We start from the raw sequence: 24891 nt of genomic DNA on the forward strand, positions 1-24891 counted from the left end.
GATAGAGATATGTTAGAAAAAAAATACATGTACAGGGAAAAAATGTCCCTGTATCAGTCTAGCGTTACATATATGTAACAGCACTTTAAATTAGGTATAGAGAAAAAGATTAAAGTAATAAAATTACATATACAACATAATTATATCCCTTCATCCCAGGTTGAACCATATCAGTAATAAACAACTAATATACTTCAAAAGTAATATGCAAAAAAATCTCACCTTTTAGAACAAGTCATTTCCCAAGCGGGAGCTACTTGTCGGTACAATGCCTGTGGGCAGAATGAGGGATCGCATGAATGTGTTCTTACAAATCTTGTGTAAAAATCTAAAAAGCCTGTTCAAACCGGTCTCAATCAAGAAAAATGTAGCGAGATTAGTTTTAACAGAAAATAGCGTTACAGGTAATGTTGTGGCGCTGTGGTGCGTGGCGCGCTGCCTTCGGTCCATCACTCCCGTCAAGGTGATCTTATTCGCGATCTTCTCCACCACGCTGCTCTCGTGCATCGTGCAGCTCCCCGTCATGGTGTATTTCGCCCTTGCTGCCCTGCGCTGCGACGGGGAGATTCTAATGACAGTTCTGACAGCCTTAATCATCATCTCCAACACGCTAGTCCGAATGGAAATCTTTTACATCTTCTTTATGGCGTTCCTCAGGTGTGTATTTTTTTTGGGGGGTATATATATATATATATATATATATATATATATATATATATATATATATATATATATATATATATATATATATATATATATATATATATATATATATATATATATATATATATATATATATATATATATATATATATATATATATATATATATATATATATATATGTGTGTGTGTGTGTGTGTGTGTGTGTGTTTGCTCGGAGGGCTTTCGGTCGTAAAGTGGGTGCGGCAACCCGCCACCCACAGCATGCACACATTGATTCCTTGATAGATTTAGGGACATTCTATTTAAGGCGCCACCTGTTGCAAGTCATTTGTGCGGGAAAGGTGCTCCTGAGGCTAAGAGTACAGCATCTTGCATGACCTCTCGAGGCCATGAGCTTCACCAGCTGTTTTCAGTCATCTTCCAACAGTCAGCGGCAAGTTCCAGCCTTCACGGCCCTGGGCTGCAGCAGCCCCAAACACTGAGGCGCGTTGTTTGTTGTTCCTGCAGAGCTCGGGCGGTGTGGGCGCCGCTGGGAGGGCCCGTGAGACTGCGCACGGCCGTGGCTGTGGTAGTCGGGGTTGGACTCTACAACTTATCCATGACTATGGTACTTGATCTATACTCTGTTACCACATTACCGTGATCAGTATACACGTCGTTGGTGGGCCACACTTCATGACACACTATGCTTATTTCTCTTGAATACAGGTGGAGGCTGCAGTGTTCTTGACGCAGGTCATCCCGAGCCGCGCGAAGTATGCCCTACTGACGGCCTACAACGTAGTGCACTACTTCCTGCCCGTGCTGCTCACCCTCGCCTGCTACCTGTCAAGCATCGTGGCGGTGAGTCTTGCGGAGGCTTTGTGTTGAGACCGACGGTCGTGCCGCCATGAGGCATGCTTGTTATGTGCTCTCGTGGTGGTTCGGGTACTCTATGCTGTGGCTACGGTTACGCCATGTGCGCCAAACTTCATACCGTTACCGTTACCGTTGATGAGGTTTCAGGCCCCGCGGAGCGCTGCCAGCGCAGCACTCCGCGGGGCCGTTAGCAGTTATGATACCCTCAAAAAATAATCCTCGATGCACTTATTTGTAACGTCGTAGTGAATGAGTGAGTCTTCATTGTTTTCATTCTACTGATGCCCTTTTAATAAACTTGGCATTATCATATTCACCTGGCCTTGTTTAGTTATGTAATAATAGCAATATCTTTCCTTTGTATAGTATCACAAATACCCATAGTTTCATTTTTCATTTATCTGATATTTTCTTTATCGTATCACAATTAGATATCCAACGATTACTTCCAATTCTCAGTATTTCCTCCTGCCTATGACTTGAACTCTTTCAAGAGAAGGGTATCAGGACACCTCTCCTCCCGAAATTGACCTCTGATTTCGAACACTCCTTTAACCTCTGTTCTGGAGCAGTAAGTAGCGGGCCTTTTTTTTATATTTTTTTTTCATTACGCCCTTGCACTGTCTCCATAGCTTTAAAAAAAAAAAATAACTGAACATTTAACAGACACTAATTAATAGCCATGATCGCTAATGTTACGAATTCTCTCAATTTCAGTCTGATGAACTACACAACACTGGTCATTCGCTGAGAGGTTAATTTCAGGCTTCTTGTATCTCACACAATTTATGTATTTCTCATGCGTTGTGCAATCCTGTGATTTATTATTTCCGGCACACTTGTAACATCTTGGGGCTTCTCCATTGTTCTTGGCATAACAGTTGGCCTTATGATGGCCGTATCTTTGACAGTGATAACATATAATTGCATGGTATCTATCTCTCATAGTATACACTCCCCATTCTAGTTTTATCTTGTTATGATGTTTGTGAATCAGCTCTCTAACAGATGGATCACATTTCAAAATATAGTGCATTGTGCCACCTGCAGCAGACTTGGTGAAAATCTTCTCAATTTCCTATTCACTCCTGGAGTCGAGTGTAGAAACTCACTCCTGTTTTACAGTGTCTCATTTATCTTATCATGGGTCTCCTCCTTATGCACATTACATGTCATGATCTTAGGTCTTAATTTTCCCACACTGTTAGTGAAAACTTGCTCTACATTTTCCAATTTCTGAGCTGCTTAATTCCTTGTGTTATCATTATCAAAATTCATAACAATATTTCCATCATTCGTGAATCTTGAATTAGTAATCTGAATGCCTTGCAGTGCCAGGGAAACTTCATTTTTCATTTCAGTTGCCTTTTTAGCTTGATCAGAGGCCTTCACAACAAGAAGATTCTTCTCAACTTTCCTCCCCTACTTCGCAACGTCAGCCCAGCTGCCTTCCGCGGAATCCGCTTGATCAGCGCGGAGCGCGTCAGCCACCTTTTTCAACTTCACCTCATCTTGATCTGCTTATGATTCAACATCACCTTTCGCACCTGATATTTCCTTAGATAGTTCTTCTTCGAACGCGTCCAGTTTGGCCACAAGGTCAGTAGCCAGAGCTGCCATATGCAGGAATGGAGTACAAATCCAGTTAATTTTCTTTACATTCTCAAGCTTGAGACCCGACAGGAAAGCACATTTCAAATGGCATCATCGAGACTTCTAGAGCACAGAAAACAGCCGATCGATTTCCAGAAATCGCTCGTGGACTCCTCACCGACGTAACAACACTCTTTACGGACCATGACCGCATGAACAATCGGTGAACAATCGGTCCGCGCGGAGCAACCTTGACACACGGCAACCCGCACTCGCTCACTACTCACTATTCAAATTGTGTGTTCTAACATGGGGTACCCGACTGGGTGTTGAGAAAAACATACGCTTATGCTGCCACGTTGAACTGAACTTAGTACACGTTGTTTTAGATACGCCAACACGTTAATCAGGTACTGTTCGTGTTCCAGGTGAGACGTAACATGCGTAACCGCCTTGTCTTGACCGGCGGTCAGGACAAGGCGGTGGGGACGAAGCTGATGGACGAGGCGACGCGGGCTTTGCTGGCGGTGTTCCTCAGCAACCTGGTCTTCGTCCTCCCAATCTCCATATGTAACATCCTATCCTTGGACAGTCACTTCACCACCATCATCATCATGTTCGTGGTCTTTCTGACGCATCTGTTCGTCGACCCGTTGGTGTTTGTGTGTTTCAACAGGCACCACCGGAGGCGCGTCCTGCAGGCCCTCAAGCCCTGCATCGGCCGCCCTCCCACCGAAGAAGTCGCGGTAACCCCCGAATGACAGGCCACGCAGTCGTCCATTGCCTTAAGAGTCCCGACGAAGGGCGAGGCAAAGTCTCAAGAGAACACTTACTAAAGATTGTGTGGTGGAGGGAATGGAGGTAGTGGAATAGAACAGAGCGGAGGAGTGGAGGGGAAGGGAACATGGGGAGGTGGAGGGAAGGGAAGCATAGTCGAAGAGAAGATAAAATTCGCGAAAAGAAGCAATTAGTGAAGGGAGGGGAAAAGACAGAACATGGAGAAAAGAGGAAAGTCCAAAGCAGAACCAACACAAATAATATAGAAAGCAAATACAAATAAAATTCTTTAAAACATAGAAACTTATGATAAAGATGGCGACTGAACGGAATTTGTTGACGACATATCTGTTCTTGATCAATGCTGTCTCTGACATCGACTGCATGGACAAAAAATATAAAAAAATACAAGAAAATTATTTGAAAAAAGGTGACTTGGATATGCAGCGGAAAAAGACAGTGCCCTACTTTGTGTGCCGGGTACTGAAGGAACGCACTCACGGAGGTGCTGCGAAGTAAGGTTCCTTCCCCGCCCTGTGGCCGGAGCAACACGGCGACATACGAGTCTCCGGAGAAGGATGAAACAGCCCTGGCGGAGGCTGAGGACGTTCTGCTGAACAAGCCAAGCCCAGGGTGTCGCGCCGCAGGGCTGCACAGCAGTCCTTCTTTTTGGTCAGGTTTTACTTACGGATACGTGGTTGGCTCCACGTGAACATGTTTCAAGAACGTAAGTTGTCGTGTGCTGCCAGGACTGTTTAATGTATTCACAATTGAGGGTAAATATTCGCATTGTCCTCATATTTGGTCTGTTCACACACAGCTGTTGGTGTTCTAAGTTTTAGTTTTGATCAGTGTTCGTGGCCTGCCATTGCAGAGCGACGGCATTACAGCATAACTCTTAGGTACAGTTATTATGATTGTATGTCAATTTGTAACGTGATGATATAGCACGTTACGTACTGCTGGATCTCAGCTGTGATGGATACTTTTTTTTCCCTTCCGTTTCGAGGGTTGTTAGCCCTCGCGGGCTACATGCCATAGGCTGGCCCGCCTCAATGATGGATACTGTATGATTACAAAAGGACTAATGAACGCCGATTCAAGCTGATAGTAAAACTCTTGTTAGTAGAAATGTGTAATTGTACTGAATATAGGTACAGATCAATGTTCTGGAAGTAGTGTTAGGGTAGTAATGTATTATTTACCTGACCGAGGTCAGACATGGGTCACGGCGCTCCGTAAGGAGCAGCCTGGGGCCAGCCTGTTGGCCTCTCCCCTTCCCCTCCATCCCCCTCTCCCTTTTCATCAATAACCCAACACTGTAAGACACTTTTGTGACAAGCTTAATCATGGCGAGAGAAAGTGAGTGCAGTGCGTTTGTGGTGCCGTGAAGACACTGAAGAATAGTAATGGCCAGTGTGACGTCGACGCCGCCTAAACATCCAACCGACGCCGGCCCCCAGGTTCCCCCAGGTACACCAGCCCGACCATCATGCTGCTGGGAGAATTCGGTTCAGGTGCAGTGCAGTGTTGAGGCCCGTCACTCAGGTGGAGTCATGGTTGGGGCAAGTGGCATGGGGCAGTGCAGACGTTTTAATGTTCCCACGCCTACCGCTTCTCGGTCCACCTCTTCCTATCTTGTCTCACCGGCTGGAGAGATTAGCAGGTCATCGCTAAACTGAGTGACGGCCGACACCGCTTCTACCTGCACCCCTGCCATCAACTGCGACCTGACCCTTTTTTGACCTGGGGTTGACCTGGGGCTTAAACACCTGACCCGTCACCCGGAATACCACACCGCCTCCTTCAGCACTAACGCACTGCATTCCACCACCTCACCTCCCCCCCACCACCCCAGACCCCCTATACCCCTTTCACATTGTACTTTTTTTTCTATTTTATTTCAATATTGTATTTTTAACATGTATATTTTCAGCTTTACAGCTGCAATCACTTAATAAACCCCTTATTATTATTATTATTATTATTATTATTATTATTATTATTATTATTATTATTATTACACACACACACACACACACACACACACACACACACACACACACACACACACACACACACACACACACACACAGATATATATATATATATATATATATATATATATATATATATATATATATATATATATATATATATATATATATATATATATATATTATAATCACTCTCATTCATTCTTGTGAAATATTTCGTCCCACCCCAAAAATATTACACTTTCAGTAAGAATGACAGGAATAATGTTTTCCGTCATTACGTCTTTGATTAACCTTCTGAAACATGGAAAGCTTTTTATGTGAATGATATAATTACTGCCTTTGGATTCTTCTCTTAGGACGATTCTTCTTCTCAACATTATTCCCCTACGTTACACTGGGTCGCTGCTGTGTATGATCCTACTTCCTCTGTGGTCTGTTTGGGATATATGTTTATTGGTATTTCTGACTCATGTCTTCCTAATCCATCCACGTCTTCCTCGGTTTCTCTCTCCTCTTCCTTTTATCTTTTATTTAAATTATCTTTACTTGCTTCCTAACCAAAATGACTTCTGGAAATATCATGACCATGTTCGATGACCACTCATTTATCTTCCATTTTCTTTGTAAGCAAATCATCTTCGTAGAATCAATATCAAGAGGAAAACTAAATTAATATGAAGAGGAAAACCAAAGCAACATAATGACAACCCAGGAATTGTAAAAACCAGAGCGAACAGATACAGGTACAGAAATGAAAATAGAACCCCTGGTGGAGGAGGATAAAGTGCTTTACAATCAGAAAAGAAATGAAGAACGTTGGTAAAAGCCTTTATCGCGCGGTGGACTAAGAATATCTCCTGATAGAGCGTCCATATATGTCACATACAAACCCATTCATAACATCACTAACAAATGGACGACCCGTTTCTCTTAACAGGTACGCAAGGAATGAACGGATAAAACTTTCTATTGTCCCATCCGTCGCTCGCTTTCCTCGACTGCTTATCAAGGGTGACGCAGAAATGACGGAGACTTTGGTGGAAGCTGCTGCATTGAAGTGTTTTTTTTTTATGTGCTGGCCTATAGCGCCGGTAGGCTTTCTTCAGGGGCCTGGTGGTCGGCCCCAGCCCGTTTTGGCGCAGGCAAGTGTTTATGGTGGCGCCATCTTTTCTTGGCTCATGCTGCCCCTCGGAGCTCGTTGTTGATTCACTTGGACGGTTTCCTCTAGAATCCAGGTTGATGGGTGGTCTTCAGGACAACAGGTGGGTAGTCTTAGGCAACTCGGCGGTAACTGAAAAATTCCAGGTGGTAGGGGCGGATTCGAACCCGCGTCGTCCAGGACGCGGTGAATACGGACCCCGCACGCTAACCACCTAGCCACCGCCTCCCCTTTGGTTGGGAGAGTGAAGAGGCTATTCATTCCGCTGCCTCGAAGAAACGTTTCAATACTTTTCTCTTTGGAATCAAGAGTTCTCAAGGGAAAGGATCATAGACGAAACTTTCTGATGGAGTTCTGGTGTCTCTCCTGTTTTTTTTCTTTTTTATCTACTTTTCTTTTCTTTGACCGGTTCTTTGCATTGACCGATTAAATGTTTCAACTATTTGGTTCCGTTAGTCTAAAAAATTGGTATTCATTTGACCCAAATGTTTATTCCTGTATTCATCGTATAGCTTGACCCAATGTGTGTGTGTGTGTGTGTGTGTGTGTGTGTGTGTGTTTTATGGCTATCGTTGTTATATTGTTATGTTATTATTGATGTTTAATGACATTTGTTTTGTGGCTATTATTGTTTATTGTGGCTAGTGTTTTACATGGTTATTGTTTTCCGTAGTTAGTTATTTTGGTGGCTATTGTGGTTTTCTTACTATTATCGTTTTATGGCTATTGTCTCTTGGGTCTATTGCTTTGTGACTATTATTTTTTTGTGGCAACTGTGTCTTTATTTGTTTTTGTTGCTATTGTTGTTTCCTGGCTAATATCGTTATGTGGCTATTGTTTTACGACTTGTTTTTTGTGACTTTTGTTTTCTGACTTTAGTTTTCTACGACCATCATGGTTTTGCGGCTATTGTTGTTTTGTAACAATTGTAGTTTTGTGGGTATTGTTGGTTTGTGGCTGTTGTTGGTTTGTGGCTGTTATTGTTTTGTGGTTGCTGTTGTTTTGTGGGTATTGTTGGTTTGTGGATATTGTTGCTTTGTGGCTGTTGTTGTTTTGTGGCTGTTGTTGTTTTGTGGCTAGTGTTGGTTTGTGGCTGTTGTTGTTTTGTGGCTAGTGTTGGTTTGTGGCTGTTGTTGTTTTGTGGCTAGTGTTGGTTTGTGGCTGTTGTTGTTTTGTGGCTAGTGTTGGTTTGTGGCTATTGTTGGTTTACTACTGGCACTGACAGGGTTGGCTACAAGCTATGTGTTGGTCCCAATGGTTCTGGTACCAGGAACATCAATAGCTTTCTCCTCCCGAATTTTGCAAGATCCAGAAGGTTGAGAATTGTCCGTTCTTGGTACCAGAAACCAGAGCTATACCGTTGGACTTAGTATCGCGATGCCGGAGGGGTAGCTAAGGAAATTGACCACATCCTAGTAAGTACTCGTTGGAGGATCCTTCAGAACTGCAGGGTTTACCGGAGTGCTGAGTTCTTTGCAACTGACCATAGACTTGTTTCAACACTCAAGCCTCATGTCAGGTCAAGAAGAGTTTCAAGATGTAACAATACTGTGTTCCATCTCAAGATGCTGAAAGACCTGGAATGTGCTCAAGAGTATGCAGGGACAGTCTCGAATCGGTTCGATGTGCTCAGCACCCTTGAGGACCCTGTAGTATTGTGGGATACCTTCAAACGTGAGCCTCTTCATGCTGCCAAGGAGTGCATTGGAGAGCGCCTGAGATCTAAGAATGGATTTGCCTCGGCGAAGACGCTGGAGAATATTGAGGAGAGTCGAGCTGCCAGACATGCTGGGAACCGGAACCAATATAGGGTACTGTCGCGTAGAACTAGAGCTCTCCTGAGGAGAGACAAGGAGAGGTATGTCAAGCGTCTCGCTGAGGAAGCCGAGCGCCATTTAAATGCGAATGACCTCCGACCTGCTTACTGAGTTCTGAAGAAGCTCCGCTCTAAGTCTCCCTCTCAGGTGAGCGCTATCCGAACAGCTGATGGCTGTCTCGTGTTGGACATCAATGAGCAGTGGGCTCGTTGGGCTGAGTACTTTGAGCAGTTGTACACGGCGGACCCTCCAGGTGGGCAGCTTCTAGTTGCTGGGTTGAAGGTGGCGGATGCTGATTAATCCATCGACGATAGTCCGCCCTCTCTTGACGAGGTAAGAGAGGCTGTGGCAAAGTTGAGGGGTGGAAAGGCACCTGGTACCTGCAACATCAGTGTGGAGCTGCTCAAGTCTGGACATGATCAGCGGGTTGCATGCGGTCTTGACTGCCGTATGGAAATCCGGTACCATTCCTCCTGACAGGAAGAGGGGGTTGGTCGTCCCTATCTGGAAAGGGAAAGGGGACCAACAGGACCGCAACAGCTACCCTGGTATTACACTGCTCAGTGTGCCAGGCAAGATGCTTGCCCACCTGTTGCTGATGCGAATTCGCAGCAAACTGCTGAAGCTGCAGAAACCTGAACAGTCTGAATTCACGCTTGGTAAGTCGACAAATGGCCGTATCCTAGCGCTTCGCGTAATGGTGGAGCTCCGACGTGAGTTTCGACAGGGAATTCTTGCAGCCTATGTTGATCTCAAGAGGGCGTTTGACTCAGTACATCGCGAGGCACTCTGGGATCTCCTCCTACTCCGTGGGATTCCTGCAAGGACTATTGGTTTGCTGACTCATGGGGTATCGCTGGAATGACTTTGTGTCAAACCGGTGACTAATCCGTGAGATTGATTCGACATATATTACCTGCATAGTCCGTTAGCGCCAACTCCGGCTGCACAGGCACGTGGCACATTACCCGGAAGTCTACCCTGCTCATCGGGTTGTCTTTGTAAGAGAAAACCCGATGGACGGAGTGCACTTGTCACTCCTGGGGGTTGAGGTTATCGCAGACGCCCTCGAACGATCACTTAGCACCCTGCAGGATTTTTTTAGGATAGCCGAGGGGGGAGGGCCTAACATCAGTGGCTATGCATCGCAGACTGCGAGTAGGGAGCTCAGGATTAATCGAAAGGGTGTAACAAAGGATGCTCTAACGGCTTATTACACCAACAGTCGTAGTCTCAGGAACAAGATAGATCTACTGAGGGGCAAAGCATGTCTAGAGAAATTTGACATTATAGCAATCACGGAAACATGGATGGATACTGCAAACAAAAACCTCATGTCGGAATTGGAAATAGATGGTTATTTCACAAAGGTAGAAAGGGTATAAGGGGAGGAGGGGTAGCAATCTATGTTTAAGACACACATAAATGCTCCACTAACAATTCTGTTCAAACAAATGGCGACTCAGAATCAGTTTGGGTGGATGTCCATAAAGGGAAAGACAAACTAACTTTAGGGGTTCTTTACAGGCCACCCAACCTCAGCAGGCAGGACACGGACATACTACTACAAGAGGTTGGCAGGGCGAGCAGGAGCAAAAATGTCTGCATAATGGGGGATTTTAACTATAGGAATAAAGACTGGGAAGGCGTGGCGGGTGATCAAGAATCTGAGGATTTTCTAAAAGTAATCCAAGACAATTTCCTTAAACAGACAGTAACTGAGCCAACCAGAAGTAACAATATTTTAGACTTAATCTTAACCAACAACGAGAATATGATCAGTGAGCTACACGTTGGGGGAGAGCTAAATGGTAGTGATCACAAGGATATTAGGTTTATCTTAGACTGGGCGGTGACCCATGAACTCAAGCCTGTGTTGGTGCCAGAATTTAGAGCCAATTACGAGGAGCTTAGAAGACACCTTGAGGAGGTAAATTGGAGAACCTCAGGGCTAGATTTGCGCCGGATCTCAGGGCTGGAACCTGAAGGGAAGGGGAAACATGCAGAAATGACTTACAATAATTTAGATAAAGTGATAGCAGAGGGTCAGAGACAGCATATCCCTTACCAAGCACGTAGAAAGGAAAATAACGACCCTAAATGGATGACCGGCAGGCTCAAGCATGAGACTAGCCTAAAGAGAAGAATTTATAGGGAAATAAAGAACGGGGAAACCCACCTCAGAGGTAGGTATGTTGAACTAGACAGATCGGTGAAGAAGAACTCCCGCCTAGCAAAAAGAAATTATGAGATTAGGGTAGACAACGAGGCCAAGAGCGATCCCATGGGGCTCTTTAGATTTTACAGAACGAAAACACGGGAGAGAATTGGGTCGTTGAAAACAAACACAGGTGAGCTCGTTGAGAATGGAAAAGATATGAGTCAAATGTTGAATTACTACTTCCTTTCAGTTTTCACACAGGAAAATCTAACAACCATTCCGAAGAGAGTTCAGGTATATGAGGGCGAAGACAACGACAAGTTGATGGATGTGATCATCAAATCAAATCCGCGGGCCCAGACAAAATATTCCCACGGTTTCTGAAAGAATGAAAGGGGGTCTTCAGTGGCCCACTTACCGATATCTTTAAGATGTCGGTAAATTCTGGGTATGTGCACAACCAATGGAAAATAGCTAAAATGTGACGCCGATTTTCAAAAAGGGAGACAAGTCAGCCACCTCAAATTATCCCCCAATTAGCTTAACATCAGCTGTAGGCAAGATGTTGGAGTCAATTATAGCCAGGAGCATTCGGGATCATCTAGAGAAACAGTTTAATTCATGATTCACAGCATGGGCTCACGAAGGGTAGGTCTTGCATTACTAACCTGTTGTCCTTCTACACTAAAGTAATCGAGGCGGTTGATAGAGATGAAAACTATGACATACTATATCTAGATTTTAGTAAAGCGTTCGACAAAGTCACTCATCACCGGCTATTACAGAGTGAAAATCAATGGAAAAAAATCTGAATGGGGCAGTGTTACGAATGGAGTCCCACAGGCGTCGGTGCTGGGTCCTCTGCTTTTTATCATTTACATCAATGATTTGGACACACGAATTAGCAGTGACGTCAGTAAGTTCGCAGATGATACCAAGATCGGTAAAATAATCCAATCAAACCAGGACGCCTGCGTTCTCCAGGATGATCTTGACAGACTATATAAATGGGTGGGGAAGTGGCAGATGGAATTCTATGTCGGGAAGTGTAGTATTCTGAGTGTAGGTAGGAATAACCCCTTACACAATTACTCCTTAAATGACACTTAGGAGTCTTAGTGAGCGCTGACCTCCGTCCTAGGGCTCAATGCATTCAGGGTAAAAATTGAGCAAACAGAGCACTTGGTTTCATCTCAAGGAGCGTAAACAATAGGAGCGCTGAAGTTATCCTCAAACTTTACTTAGCAACACACACACACACACACACACACACACACACACACACACACACGGAAGCAAGAGAGCAAAACTAGAAAGAACTACGAATGATTGAATTTCGGAGCACGAGTGAACAAACACAAGATAAAAAAAAAAGGAGTCATACGAAAAGAAGGAGAGAGGGAGAGAAAAAAAAAACCGGGATTTACATTCAATCACACCTGGAACTCTGTATGCATGCAAATATTCGCGCATTGCAGGTGGACTAGCGAGCAGGTGCAATCAGCAACGCGAGCCAACAATACGAACTACAAGTGTGAGGAGGAGGACGGGCGGGGAGGCACTCAAAATATGGAAAACCAGGGAGGAAGAGAGGGAGGGAGTGGGAGAGGAGGAAGAGTAGAGAAGGGGGCAGAGAGTATGTAGAGTGGGTTGAGAGAGAGGGAAGAGGAGGAAGTGAAGGGAGGCGGCCAAAGATAGATAGATGAACAGACAATACAGATGAGAGAGAGAGAGAGAGAGAGAGAGAGAGAGAGAGAGAGAGAGAGAGAGAGAGAGAGAGAGAGAGAGAGAGAGAGAGAGAGAGAGAGAGAGAGAGAGAGAGAGAGAGAGAGAGAAAATTGGTTTCATATTCCATCGCTGTCATCTATTTTCCTTTTCTTTTTCTTCTTTAACTCGTGGCTTTCTATTCCCCTGTTTTCCCCTTTCCCCAGCAATTATTATTCACCACCACCACCACCACCACCACCATCATCACCACCACCACCACCACAATTACAACTAACATCATAATCCTTGCTACTACTCGTAATATTGCCATAACTTTACACACCATCAACGACCATCCATCACCACCGCTGTCACCATTACTACTACTACTACTACTACTACCACCCCTGTCACTGGTACTCTCATAACCACCACCACCGCTGCTGCTACTACTACTGTTGCTGCTAGTACTTCTACCCCTGTTTGTTCAACTCGCATAACCACCAACATCACCACCCAAACCTCCGTTATTACTGTGACTGTTACCGGAGTCCAAAAATATTCTTATACTGTGAATATTTCCACACTCTCACATCGGGGGCTGTTGCTTCTACTACTACTACTACTACTACTACTACTACTACTACTACTACTACTACTACTACCATTACTACTAATATGCACGAGTTTGATGAGTTTGTTGATGCACGAAAAAAAAGAGACATAACATGACTCCCTTTATTCCTTAGTGCCGTTGCCTCGTCATCTTTCCAGGCAACAAATGCAATTCATCTTGAGAGTAAATAAATAAATAAAAATGTGAAAGACAGCCGTACATATGAAATTTTGTCACTATTGCTATGACACAAGGCTACCAGAGACTACAAGGAGACAGACGACCAACACTTGCAAGTTCCAGAAAGTAGGTTATGCATGAACCTCCCTCACCATCCTTCAGTATATATAAAGTAGATTTACACTTATAACTGCGTTTCCTGAACTACTCATCTGCTCCGTTTGTTCAACTCATACACCACCATGTTCAACAACCAGTTCGGCCTAACTCCTCTTGATCCTGAATTCACTTGTATCCAATTTGTGCCATTTGCCGTTTGGTTTTATCCCCGTTTTCGGTATAAATTGTTAATCTAAATTGCCCTTATTAATATCCTTAAACACATTTACAATCCAACTAAATCCCCTCATAGTCAGTCTCTTTTTTTTTCTTTATTTATTTTTACATCTTACATATTGCAAATGAGTACATATATGTCGATGAGCGGGCAACGGTCCTCCGCTGGGGAAGTAAGTAAGTAAGTAAGTCAGTCAGTCAGTCAGTCAGTCAGTCAGTCAGTCAGTCAGTCAGTCAGTCTCTCTCTCTCTCTCTCTCTCTCTCTCTCTCTCTCTCTCTCTCTCTCTCTCTCTCTCTCTCTCTCTCTCTCTCTCTCTCTCTCTCTCTCTCTCTCTCTCTCTCTCTCTCTCTCCTATAGTTAAAAAAGTTGTAGCCCCAACACCGCGAAGCTGCAAAGAAGATCAAGGGTAAAGTACAAGTTAGTTAAAATGTTTAAGGTTTGGCTGACTAATTAGCTCAAGCAATTTAGAATAACGTAAGAATAATGAAAGCGACGTATTCATTTTGATTATAGTAACAGTGACAGTGATATAGATTGTGATTATGTTGTACTGACTGTAAGTGCTGTTAAGTCACTGCATGCCGTTATGGCCGTTCACTTACGACAATACGCATTTTATCGAGTTTCGTTAGACAGCTGTGTTTTCCTCCCTGACTTATGATATCTGCAGACGGTTTAGTCCGTTATATAGGATTATATTACATTTGTAGTCATTCTATCACTACTTTAACGTTTTTTTCTGCATTACCGAAGAGATAAGGCTGTGTTTTTCCTCCATTATTTTGTTAGGGAAGTGGCTGTGTCATCCCTTCCTGATTTACATTCTCTGCAGGCGTGTTGGTCTGTTCCCCAAGGTTTCATTTCCTCAATAATCTTTCTACGGCTCCTGACACTTTCTAGTCTGTACATCTTAAGAGAAATGGCTGGAAGGGAAAACCCCTTCCAGATTAACTCTATTTTGTACGGGAGGCTGTTGTGTCTTCCCTTTCTGATTCACGTTATCTGCAGGCGCGTCGGTCCGTTCAGCAGGTTTCATTCCGTTAATCAGCCTTCCATCACTCACTCAGCAGGGCGATGGTCGTATTTTCCCCTCGCTGCGTCGCATTATTTGGGTGGTGTTAGCGCGGGGCCTCGCCTGGGCGTGGATGGGGCGCCGGTTATTGGCTGTGAGCGACGAGCAACTTAATTTCACACCTGAGGCGATTACTTGCCTTAATGGGGTTAATGGGGTTAATGGGATTTAAGGCAATTGGTTTACGCGCTGTGTTGGCGGTTGGTGGAGGAGGGAAAGAGGCGAGCTTCAAAGGGGAGCGGAAGGTAAGAAATTGGTGAGGCTTAACGGTATGAAACTAATTAGATTCAAAGTTTTTAAATCTATTAGTTCATCTCGTTTATTTACCGACCTCCATATACTTGTTCATCTAGATAAGAGAGCGAGCGTGCGTACACACACACACACACACACACACACACACACACACACACACACACCTGATGAAACGATTAACAGCTCTCAACAATGATTATATTATGCAACAAGACATATCAAAGGCTAACAAATTCACCTGCGCAGACAAACAACAACTTCGAATTCAGACATATGTAAATAGAAGGACACAAACAAAGCTTATCGAGCAAAAGAAATCATGTCCTAAAACAAAATAACGAAAATGACCTGACATGCATTCTCTTACCGTTAACAAAAGTAAAAGAAATGTTTCAAAATAAAACAATAACAGCATTTCAACAACATTACACAGAACCCACCACCAACAAACACACAAACAAACATATCCCTGGGAGAGACAAAATACAGCCCCACAAAAGATAGACACCCAAGCAACAGACAGACATCAAATCGACTAAAGGAAACTAACCGGAAGCTCTTATCCCCCAGTAACGAACAACAGCAAGAACATTCCCCGGCAACAAGGAGGCCCCGTAGCGACACACACACATACAGACAGACCGCCCATACAACACAGGACCAATGCAGTTTCCAGTATTTTATCAAGCAACAACTGACACCCCGGAAATGCAGAGAAGAGAGGCAATAAGCGCAGTACCAGGGGCAGGAACAGCATCACAGCATCAGTTAAAACATAAAGAAGCATAAGAAGAAACATAAAGAAACAATATTACACGGCCATCATCCTCTTCTCCGTCTTCTCCTCCACCTCCTCTTCCCTGTGCCTCTTCTCCTCCGCTCTTGAGTATCCAACTGTGGTCATCGGGAGTTGCCAAATTCTCAACACAACAAAAGTTTCCACGGACACATTTTCTGCGGTTTCTCCATCTTCATTTCCTCCTCTTCCACCACCACTGCTTCCACCTCGTCCTCCGTATTCTCTTCCACCACTCCTGCGTCTACTTCCACCGCCTGTACTCTTCCCTTTACGTGTAACACATCATCTACCGCTACTAAATCTTCGTTATCTCCCTATCCCGCCTCCTCTTCAACTATCTACACATTTATCGTCATCTATCTCGCCCTCACAACCAAATGGTCCCAGATTTGATAATCGAGCGGATTGGGGACGAGGTGGGCAGTCACTTTTAATCCGGGCTCCCTGTCCTCCAAGCAGTGACTGTATATCTGGAGCCAGTCTGGGGTTGTGTCCTGCCTCCCGGGTGTGTGCGGGTGTGAGGCTTCAGCTGTACCCAGAGATTTGTCATTCCTCAGCTCAGATTTTAGACGGGGAGGATACTGGCTGGGGATTGCGAGTCAGTTGAGTAGTCAGGTCATGGGGAGTTTTACACAAGCGCGAGCACACTCAGAGTTCAGACACACACACACACACACACACACACACACACACACACACACACACACGGACGCACCACCCCCTCACATGCACACACTTGCATATAATCTCTCTATACTCCCTTTTTCTTTCTTCTCACCTGCCCTCGATAGCACACCTGGCCACGCCTTGGTTTCGTTTGACATTCGTTATCGCGCGGCCGTCCCTCATGCGCCGCCACCTGCCCCGCTGTTGACTCGCCTCCTGATGACCGCTCCCCTTCACTTGGGCAACACGGCTCCCATCGATCCCTTTATTTGGTTTCCTTTTAGTCGCCCTGTTATTGAGTGAGTGTGTTGGTTCCTCCCTATTCCCTTCCCTTCCTTCAATTCTTCTCCCCTGCCTTTTTCTTTTGTCTGTTTCCAAACGTGTTCATTACTGCTTCTCCTGCTCCTGCTTCCTCTCTATTCCTTTATTTATTTATTATTTTTTCTTCTTCTATATTTCCGAGCATTTTCTTTACTTCTTCAATACCACCAGCACCTTCACGACCACCACCATCCCAACCATAACAACCAGTATTACCACCACCACTATTTTGGGGGTCTAAAGAGGTGACCAAAACCTTTCATCAACTGGTAAGGCATGTTTGTTTATCAGGAAAGTGCACAACATATTTTTGACCGTGACATTTTCACTTTTTTTCTTTAAATGCGGGGAAGGGGGAGCGGATGGAGTGAACGATGAAATTTTATTATTTTTCAAGGCATAACTGACGCAAATTGACTTACATGATTATTACTTCATGTTCGTTGTATTTCCTTTTTTTCTGTTACTGGCTTTAAAGGTGCTAACTTCCTGCTCTATATTCCCTGTAGTTAATGATTTTTTTTCCTGTATGGTGCCTAAATTTTGCTAACTTCCTCTTTCACGTTTGCCATATCTCAAAAGGTTTATTTTGCAACCACATTATTGACCTGAAATTTGCTCACCTTTTTCTCTATGCTCACTATATCTAATCGGGTATATTTTTTCCAAGCATACCCGAACTATTAAATTGGTCTCTCTCTCTGAAGATGGCGCCACTATAAACACTTGCCTGCGCCGTGACTACCATCTAGGCCCCTCAAGAAAAGCCTACCGGCGCTATGAAGCTGATTCTCCATCGCATCATTTTCTCCTCGTCGTTCATTATATTTCACAAGTTTACTTTTCCCACTCCAAAACTGGCCTAAGATTTGCTTACTTCCTCCTCGTCACTCATTATATTTCACTGATTTATTTTCTCAGCTCATCATTAACCTTCAATTTCCTAACCTCCTCCTCCTCCACAATATTAAAACAAACGAATAACGATTAATAGGAAGCTTCGGGGTTCATTTAAAGAGGGAACTGCTGTGGCGTTAATTTACCACCTGATTTGTGGAACGGCTGGTTTGCACATTATAAATAAGATTGTTGAAGGAGTGAGTTTACATGATAATGATGAAGGATAAGGAAAATAAGTGACAAAAAAAGTGTATGAAAGGTTTAAAGAGAAATGTGCAATGGAGGAGGAGGAGGTGTAGAAGGAGGAAGAGGTGGAGGAGGAGGAGAAGGAGGTGGAAGAGAAGGCAGAGGGACGGAAGAATAAAAAGTCGACAATGAGGAGAAGGAGAACTAGACCAGAAAGACGAAGCGGAAGATAAAAGGAAAGATTGAAGACGGAGGAGAGAAAGAAAACGAAGAACCAGGATTTAGAGCAGGAGACAACGGGAGGAGGAAAATAGGAAGAAAATGTTTACTAAAAGGGGATTTTAGAACATAAGCAAATGAAAAGACGCTACAGAAGAAATAAAAAATGAGGACACGAGGGCCTTGGAGGAAACAGATCTGCTCTTAACGAGAAAACGAGGCCATTAAGAAGCAAATAAGTGAGACAGGAACTGAGGGAGAAGAAACGGAATGATGTTAAAGAAAAAACGTGATAATTAACTGACTAAACCAACACATTATCGCTTTCTTTCTGTGTCCTACTTCTCTCCCTCCTTCCCATTCCTTCCATTCCTCATTCGCACTGACTAGCTGAGGGAGAGAGAGAGGGGGACAGGGAGGAAGGGAGGGAGAGAGAGATTGCCGGGTCGGTGTAATAAACTGTTTGGGGTCACACAGTCGATGTTTGCCCATGATTTAAAGCGTAAAGATTCTCACGACTTCGACTCTCCTTCCCCCGATGTCAAGGAAGGGATGGAGGAGTTATGAAGCTCTGAGAAGGAAACATGGAAACATGGAAACATGGACTAGCAGGCGGCAGAAAGCCTGTTGGCTCATTACTAGGCTGCCTGCTTTCACTGATTTAATCAATCCGTTTGCCATAGGAGTGCCTTGCAGGGAAGGATTAAAGCACTTGTGCACCTACTCTTGGATATGTTCAGTTCACTCCCGTTGCAGCAAAGTGGCGATCAATGCGCTTCTTGAATGAGTTGATGCTCTCTGCGCTAACCACTTCTGCAGGAAGGCTGTTCCAGTGGCGAACAACCCTATTCGAGAAATAACTCCTGCCTATGTCGGTATAGCATTGCTTTGCTTGAATAGTTTTTCCGTGGTTTCTTGTTCTCAGGTTAGTTTGTAGCGTGAAGAGTTTGGCGTGATCAACGTTGCTGAGCTTGTTCAGGTACTTAAAGACTTGTATCATGTCTCCCCGCAGTCGTCTCTTTTCCAACGTGAAGAGGTTGAGTCGCTCGAGTCGCTCTTCATAGGGCTTCGTCCTCAGTGATGGTATCATCTTCGTGGCGCGGCGCTGTACTCTCTCAAGTAATTCAATATCTTTCCTGTAATTTGTAGACCAGAATTGCACGGCGTATTCCAGGTGGGGCCTCACCAGCGAATTATACAAGGATATTAGGTGGGGTTAGATACACGGGAGCTTAGGGTCAAAGGAGCTGCCTCGTACAGGCCTACCGGCCTCTTGCAGACTCCTGCGTTCTTATGTTATTATGTTCTTATGTAACATAACTCCCGGCGTCTTGTATTCGAAGTTCCTCGCTATGAACCCAAGCATTGTACTGGCTTTCTTACAGGCGGACTTGCAGTGTTTTGTTTGTTTCAAGTCACTGCTGATGGTGACCCGAGGTCTCTTTTCTCTTGCACAACATGTAGTGGTTCGCCACCCATGTGGTATGTGTGATCGCTGTTTCTGGATCCGATATGCATTACTTTACATTTGGTAGTGTTGAAGGACATCTGCCATTTGTCCGACCACCGGGTGATCAGGTCCAGGTCTCTTTGGATAATTTCGCAGTCTGCCGTCGTGAGGGCCTTCCCACCCACCTTTGTGTCGTCGGCAAATTTTGAAAGATTGGATTTTAATCCAAGTTCTAGGTCGTTGATATATATGATGAAGAGTATGGGTCCCAGCACTGACCCCTGTGGCACTCCACTTGTGACCGGGAGCCACTCGGAGGCCTGTCCGTTGAGTACAGCTCGTTGTTTTCTTCCAGTGAGCCAGTCTTTGATCCACGCTATCAGGTTGTAGCCTAACCCCGCCGACTTGAGTTTCTTGAGGAGTCTTTCGTGTGGCACTTTGTCAAAGGCTTTTTGAAAGTCTAGATATATAACATCACAGGAGGAAAAGCAGGACTAGGAGAAGACGAGGAGGAAGACGAGGAGGAGGAGGAGGAGGAGGAGGAGGGGAAAGTATATCGAGGTGGCTGGTATCGCGAAGGAGAGTTAAAAGAAAAGTTGACGGGATTATATGGACTTGGTGACGGAGAAAAGTGGCGTAGAATAGAAATGGTCAATTAAAAGGCTTGACAGAGGTGGAAAAGGAAGTGGTGGGGAGAAGAATCGAGAGGAGAGGGGAAAGGGCGGTAGATGAAACTGTGATAAAAGAAAGTGGTAAAATGGGCATGTAAAAGGTAGTGGGTGAGAGATGAAAAAGGAAGAACTTCAGTTGTTAATAATGGTTGAGGCAAGGGTACGAGAAAAGGGTATTTGAAAGGTCCTGGAAATGAGGGATGGAAAAGGGGGAAGAAGAAAGCTAGTGAGATATTGGTTATTGGAGGGAAGGAACCAAGACAAGGAAAATGTACTTGCCCGTCTGGTGGCCGCGCTGCCCCGCGTGCCATTGTGATCCCTGCAGGGAAAAAAAACATATAATATGTGTAAAAAATAAAACACAAGTGAATAGGACACACAAAATCATAGTTCAGCGTTAATGGTTTTCCTGTAATAAGGAAATAACATAAATATGAAGAAAAGAAATTAAGGTAATCTAAATAGTATCATGATCCTTATTATTTACATTTCTTTCACTATTATAATAATCAAGATAACTTTTACCGCCACCACTACTACTACTACTACTAATAGTACTACTACTACTACTACTGTTAATATTATAATTACTACTACTACAACTACTACTGTTAATATTATAATTACTACTACTACTACTACTACTACTACTACTGTTAATATTATAATTACTACTACTACTACTGTTAATATTATAATTACTACTACTACTACTATTAATATTATAATTACTACTACTGCTACTGTTAATATTATAATTACTACTACTACTACTACTACTACTACTGTTAATATTATAATTACTACTACTACTACTACTACTACTACTACTACTACTACAACTACTGCTACTGTTAATATTATAATTACTACTACTACTACTAAAACTATTACTCTATAATAATAAAAATTCAAATGCTAATACTACTGCTAGAATAACTACTGTTACAACTCTTGCTACTTGTAGTTACTACTACTACTACTACTACTACTGCTGTTGCTGCTGTTACTGTTGTTATTGCTGTTACTTCTACTACTGTTGGCGGTAGTGAGTGTTCTAAGCGCTAATTGGTTCACGGATAAAGGCAATATCCGTCAGGGTTACTTTATTCACAAAAACATACGCAGGTCATTGGGACAGACAAAACACATAAAAGAGGTGGTTGAGTGTATATGCGTGTGTATGAATGTTGTTTAGTTTAAGTGACTTATAAATGTTGGTGTGTGTAGTAAACAATGTGTAGGAGTGTACAGCAGGACGAGGACAGACAGTAGAAGATAAACGAGTAACAATAGATAAACAATTGAGACGCAACACGGACAACAGGGAGCGCGACGAGAGACAAGGACACTTAGGAGACAAGGACGAAAACGTTAACAAATTGAGTCTGTGCTGCGCACTCAATTTTCCTTGGCCATTGGTAACTATTTCAGCAGGGACTCGCCCGCTACACTACTAGTACTACTACGTTCTGTACTACTACTACTACTACTACGACTAATACTGCTGCTGCTGCTGTTGTTATATATATATATATATATATATATATATATATATATATATATATATATATATATATATATATATATATATATATATATATATATATAATAATAATCCGTGATTTTGGAATAGGTGTAGGAAACGGGCTAGTTGTATCAGATGCTGAGTCGAGGCAGGTGGACAATTCAAAGTGCCAGAATGGTAGCCCGGAAATTCTAGGTGAGTGGAGACAGCAGGACGGGTGGAGCGAGTAAATTAAAGCCGTCGCCGGGGCAGGATGGAGAACACTTGAGATCAGACTGAGAAGTGGAAAACGTTAGGAAGTCTTCTGCCCAGCAGTGGCGTAGTAACAGCTGCTGCTTGTCACAATAATTATGAAAAGGGAGCAGAGATATAAACTGAAAGAAGAGTAGAACTGTAGCAAGGAATGTAAGTAATTGAAGAGGTGATTTGGAAGAAGGATCAAGGGGAGGAAAAGGTGGAGGGAACAAGGATATTTTGAGGAAAGAGACAAACTGAGCATCATGATCCTCGTTCTCTTCTGAAGCCGCTTCTTATCTTCGCCTGGTAATGGTCTTTTACGTCATATCTGTTTCCACTTCTTCCCTTCATTATTGGATTCAGAGAAATTGATAGATCGATGGATAGACTGATGGATAGTGGCTATACATAACAATAAAGGTCTTCTTTGTGGTCCCCAAAAAAGAAAACTCGCGTTGCAAAACATTTCCATATTTTTTCCTTTTCTTCTGTCGTGCTCAACTTTCCTATTGTTTCCTTTTTTGTGTCCCCGCCCCTCCTCCTCCTCCTCCTCCACCTCTATCTTAGTGTTATTATACACTCGCATACGAATATATGGTACATAAGTACATAAGTAGCGGCCCAGCCACTCCCTGATTGCCTCAACTTCCCTCCCTGCGTGCACTAGCTCCTTATAAATCTTATCATGTGGAAAGATTTTTTTTTTATCTTATTTCACGGACTTCGGGACTTCTTTCCGTATTTCTCTTTCTCTTTTAGTTTTCTTGGCGCGACAATGTAGGTTATTTTTTTCAGATTTCCTCGAGTTTTATCTATCTGTGTCAACGTGTTTGTCTCCTGCAGTTCTTGAAAGGCTTGTGTGTCTGTTTGCCTGTCCGTCTGGCTGCCCGTCTGTCTGGCTGGTTGAAATGCTTTTAGTAATATTTGTTTCTTTTCTGCTGATGTCAGTTTGTTCATTTCAGCTCGCCCATCCATCACTGCCTTGCTGCTTAACTTTCATATCTCTGTCAAGATTTATTTACGACAGTGTCTTCTTCCAGCTTATTTTTGCTGATCTGACATTTTATAATATACATACCTCTGTGTCTCTTTGTGTATCGTGTCCGTCTGTCTATTTACCTAGGTCCTCCAGATAATAGATCATGAATACATATATACACATATACACAGAGAGGATGCGAGAGAGAGAGAGAGAGAGAGAGAGAGAGAGAGAGAGAGAGAGAGAGAGAGAGAGAGAGAGAGAGAGAGAGAGAGAGAGAGAGAGAGAGAGAGAGAGAGAGAGAGAGAGAGAGAGAGAGAGAGAGAGAGAGAGAGAGAGCAGTTTTGCGTCTTTGGAAAGGCACATAAATGAGTTTTGACTTAGTTATGGATAAATAAATAAAGAAAAACTAAATAAATAAATGGGTCTTGCTAATGTATGCAAGTTGAGGGAGCCTGCTGCGATAATGTATTTTATTTTCGTATGTTTTGTCCTTGGACTGTCTTTTACGTCATAAAAATATGTATAAATATGTGAATAAATAAATATATTTAATTGTCGGAGCGAAGGACAGCAATAAGAAAATTATGTTATAAGGATTTCCTTTGTCACAGGTTTCTTTTTTCATTGATATTTCATTTTATCTTTGCATTCATGTCGCTGCGCGATAAACTTACTGCCGATAAGCACACGCACACACTCCCCCCCCCCCCTCCTCCCCCCACCGCCTCACACAAGCACACACTCACGCACATAGAGAGACAATTAATTCATTGTCACCTCAATATAATTTTTCCTCGTCAAGATAGCATCATAAATCAGACAGCTGGTCCCTACAAGCGAAGTGTTTATCAAGTGTCAGAAACACATCACTGCATTAACAAAAGGTGTGTAGGGAACTGGAATAAAACTATATGTATACAAAAAAGGAACACTCAGTGTATCAACAATATCAGTGAGCAAAAAGAATAAAAAAAGAAAAATGCGCAGAATCTGACAAAAAAAAAATAGTTGCAATGCAATCACAATATAACAAGTAAATCTGTAAGCTGAGAGGACAGTTAATATTTATACAAAAAATCCAATTTATTCACAAAACACAAATGTACATAACGTTAGTTAAATATCACAGCGCAGAAAAAAAAATGTATAAAGCTGATACGATGCCCGGTTTTCATAAAAGAAAGTTTAGTTCGTATCGCACAACAAGAACTGAACATAAAGCTAACAGGATGCACGGTTATAATGAGGGAGTTTGACGTTTCTGAACAAAGACGCAACATTACCGAATATTGCTCACGTATTGCACTTCACACAGGGCGCGGGACACACCTCTGCTCTCCCGCCCTGCAAGGTATTAAGCGTAATTAAGTGCCGGTAAACAGATGGCAATTAATACGATGTCTTCCTTGCGTGATTGCTCTTTAAAGGTGATCGCTGTCCTGGAAGGTGAGTGGATGATTGGCTTTCGTCGAGGTAGTGATGAAAAAAAGGGTAATTCGTATTTGATCAAATTTTCCATCCATTCGCACTGTGAAGAAGTAGCATTGTGATATTTTACCTTTTTAAATACACAATAATTTTCTTTCCTGTGCATTTACTAATGATTTTGGTCCATTCACATCTCCATGGATTATCATTCGCTTCTGTATTACATATTTCTATTCGTAAGTTGCATTCAATAATTTTAGTAGACTTTTTCCCGTGATAGTTTAAACATTTTATCTTTAAACGTTTTA

General features: G+C 43.2%; 1 protein-coding gene across 1 annotated transcript; it reads left to right on the plus strand.

The window, feature by feature from the left end:
- The first annotated feature begins 1014 nt into the window (after positions 1-1014).
- On the plus strand, positions 1015-5808 carry LOC126987464 (uncharacterized). The gene is made up of 3 exons (XM_050844436.1): positions 1015-1271; positions 1373-1507; positions 3544-5808. The coding sequence occupies exons 1-3, from the start codon at positions 1038-1040 to the stop codon at positions 3874-3876; spliced, it is 702 nt and encodes a 233-aa protein (XP_050700393.1). The 5' UTR covers positions 1015-1037; the 3' UTR covers positions 3877-5808.
- The last annotated feature ends 19083 nt before the right edge of the window (positions 5809-24891 follow it).

The sequence above is a fragment of the Eriocheir sinensis genome, chromosome 65 (genome assembly GCF_024679095.1).
Source record: "Eriocheir sinensis breed Jianghai 21 chromosome 65, ASM2467909v1, whole genome shotgun sequence".
In the NCBI taxonomy this organism is placed as follows: Eukaryota; Metazoa; Arthropoda; class Malacostraca; order Decapoda; family Varunidae; genus Eriocheir; species Eriocheir sinensis.

Excerpts from the sequence above, each read along its gene's own strand:
- LOC126987464 (XM_050844436.1), top strand. The coding sequence starts at position 1,038 with ATGACCTCTCGAGGCCATGAGCTTCACCAGCTGTTTTCAGTCATCTTC. Across the intron at positions 1,272-1,372 it reads ACAACTTATCCATGACTATG|GTGGAGGCTGCAGTGTTCTT; the intron begins GTACTTGATCTA and ends TCTTGAATACAG. Across the intron at positions 1,508-3,543 it reads ACCTGTCAAGCATCGTGGCG|GTGAGACGTAACATGCGTAA; the intron begins GTGAGTCTTGCG and ends TTCGTGTTCCAG.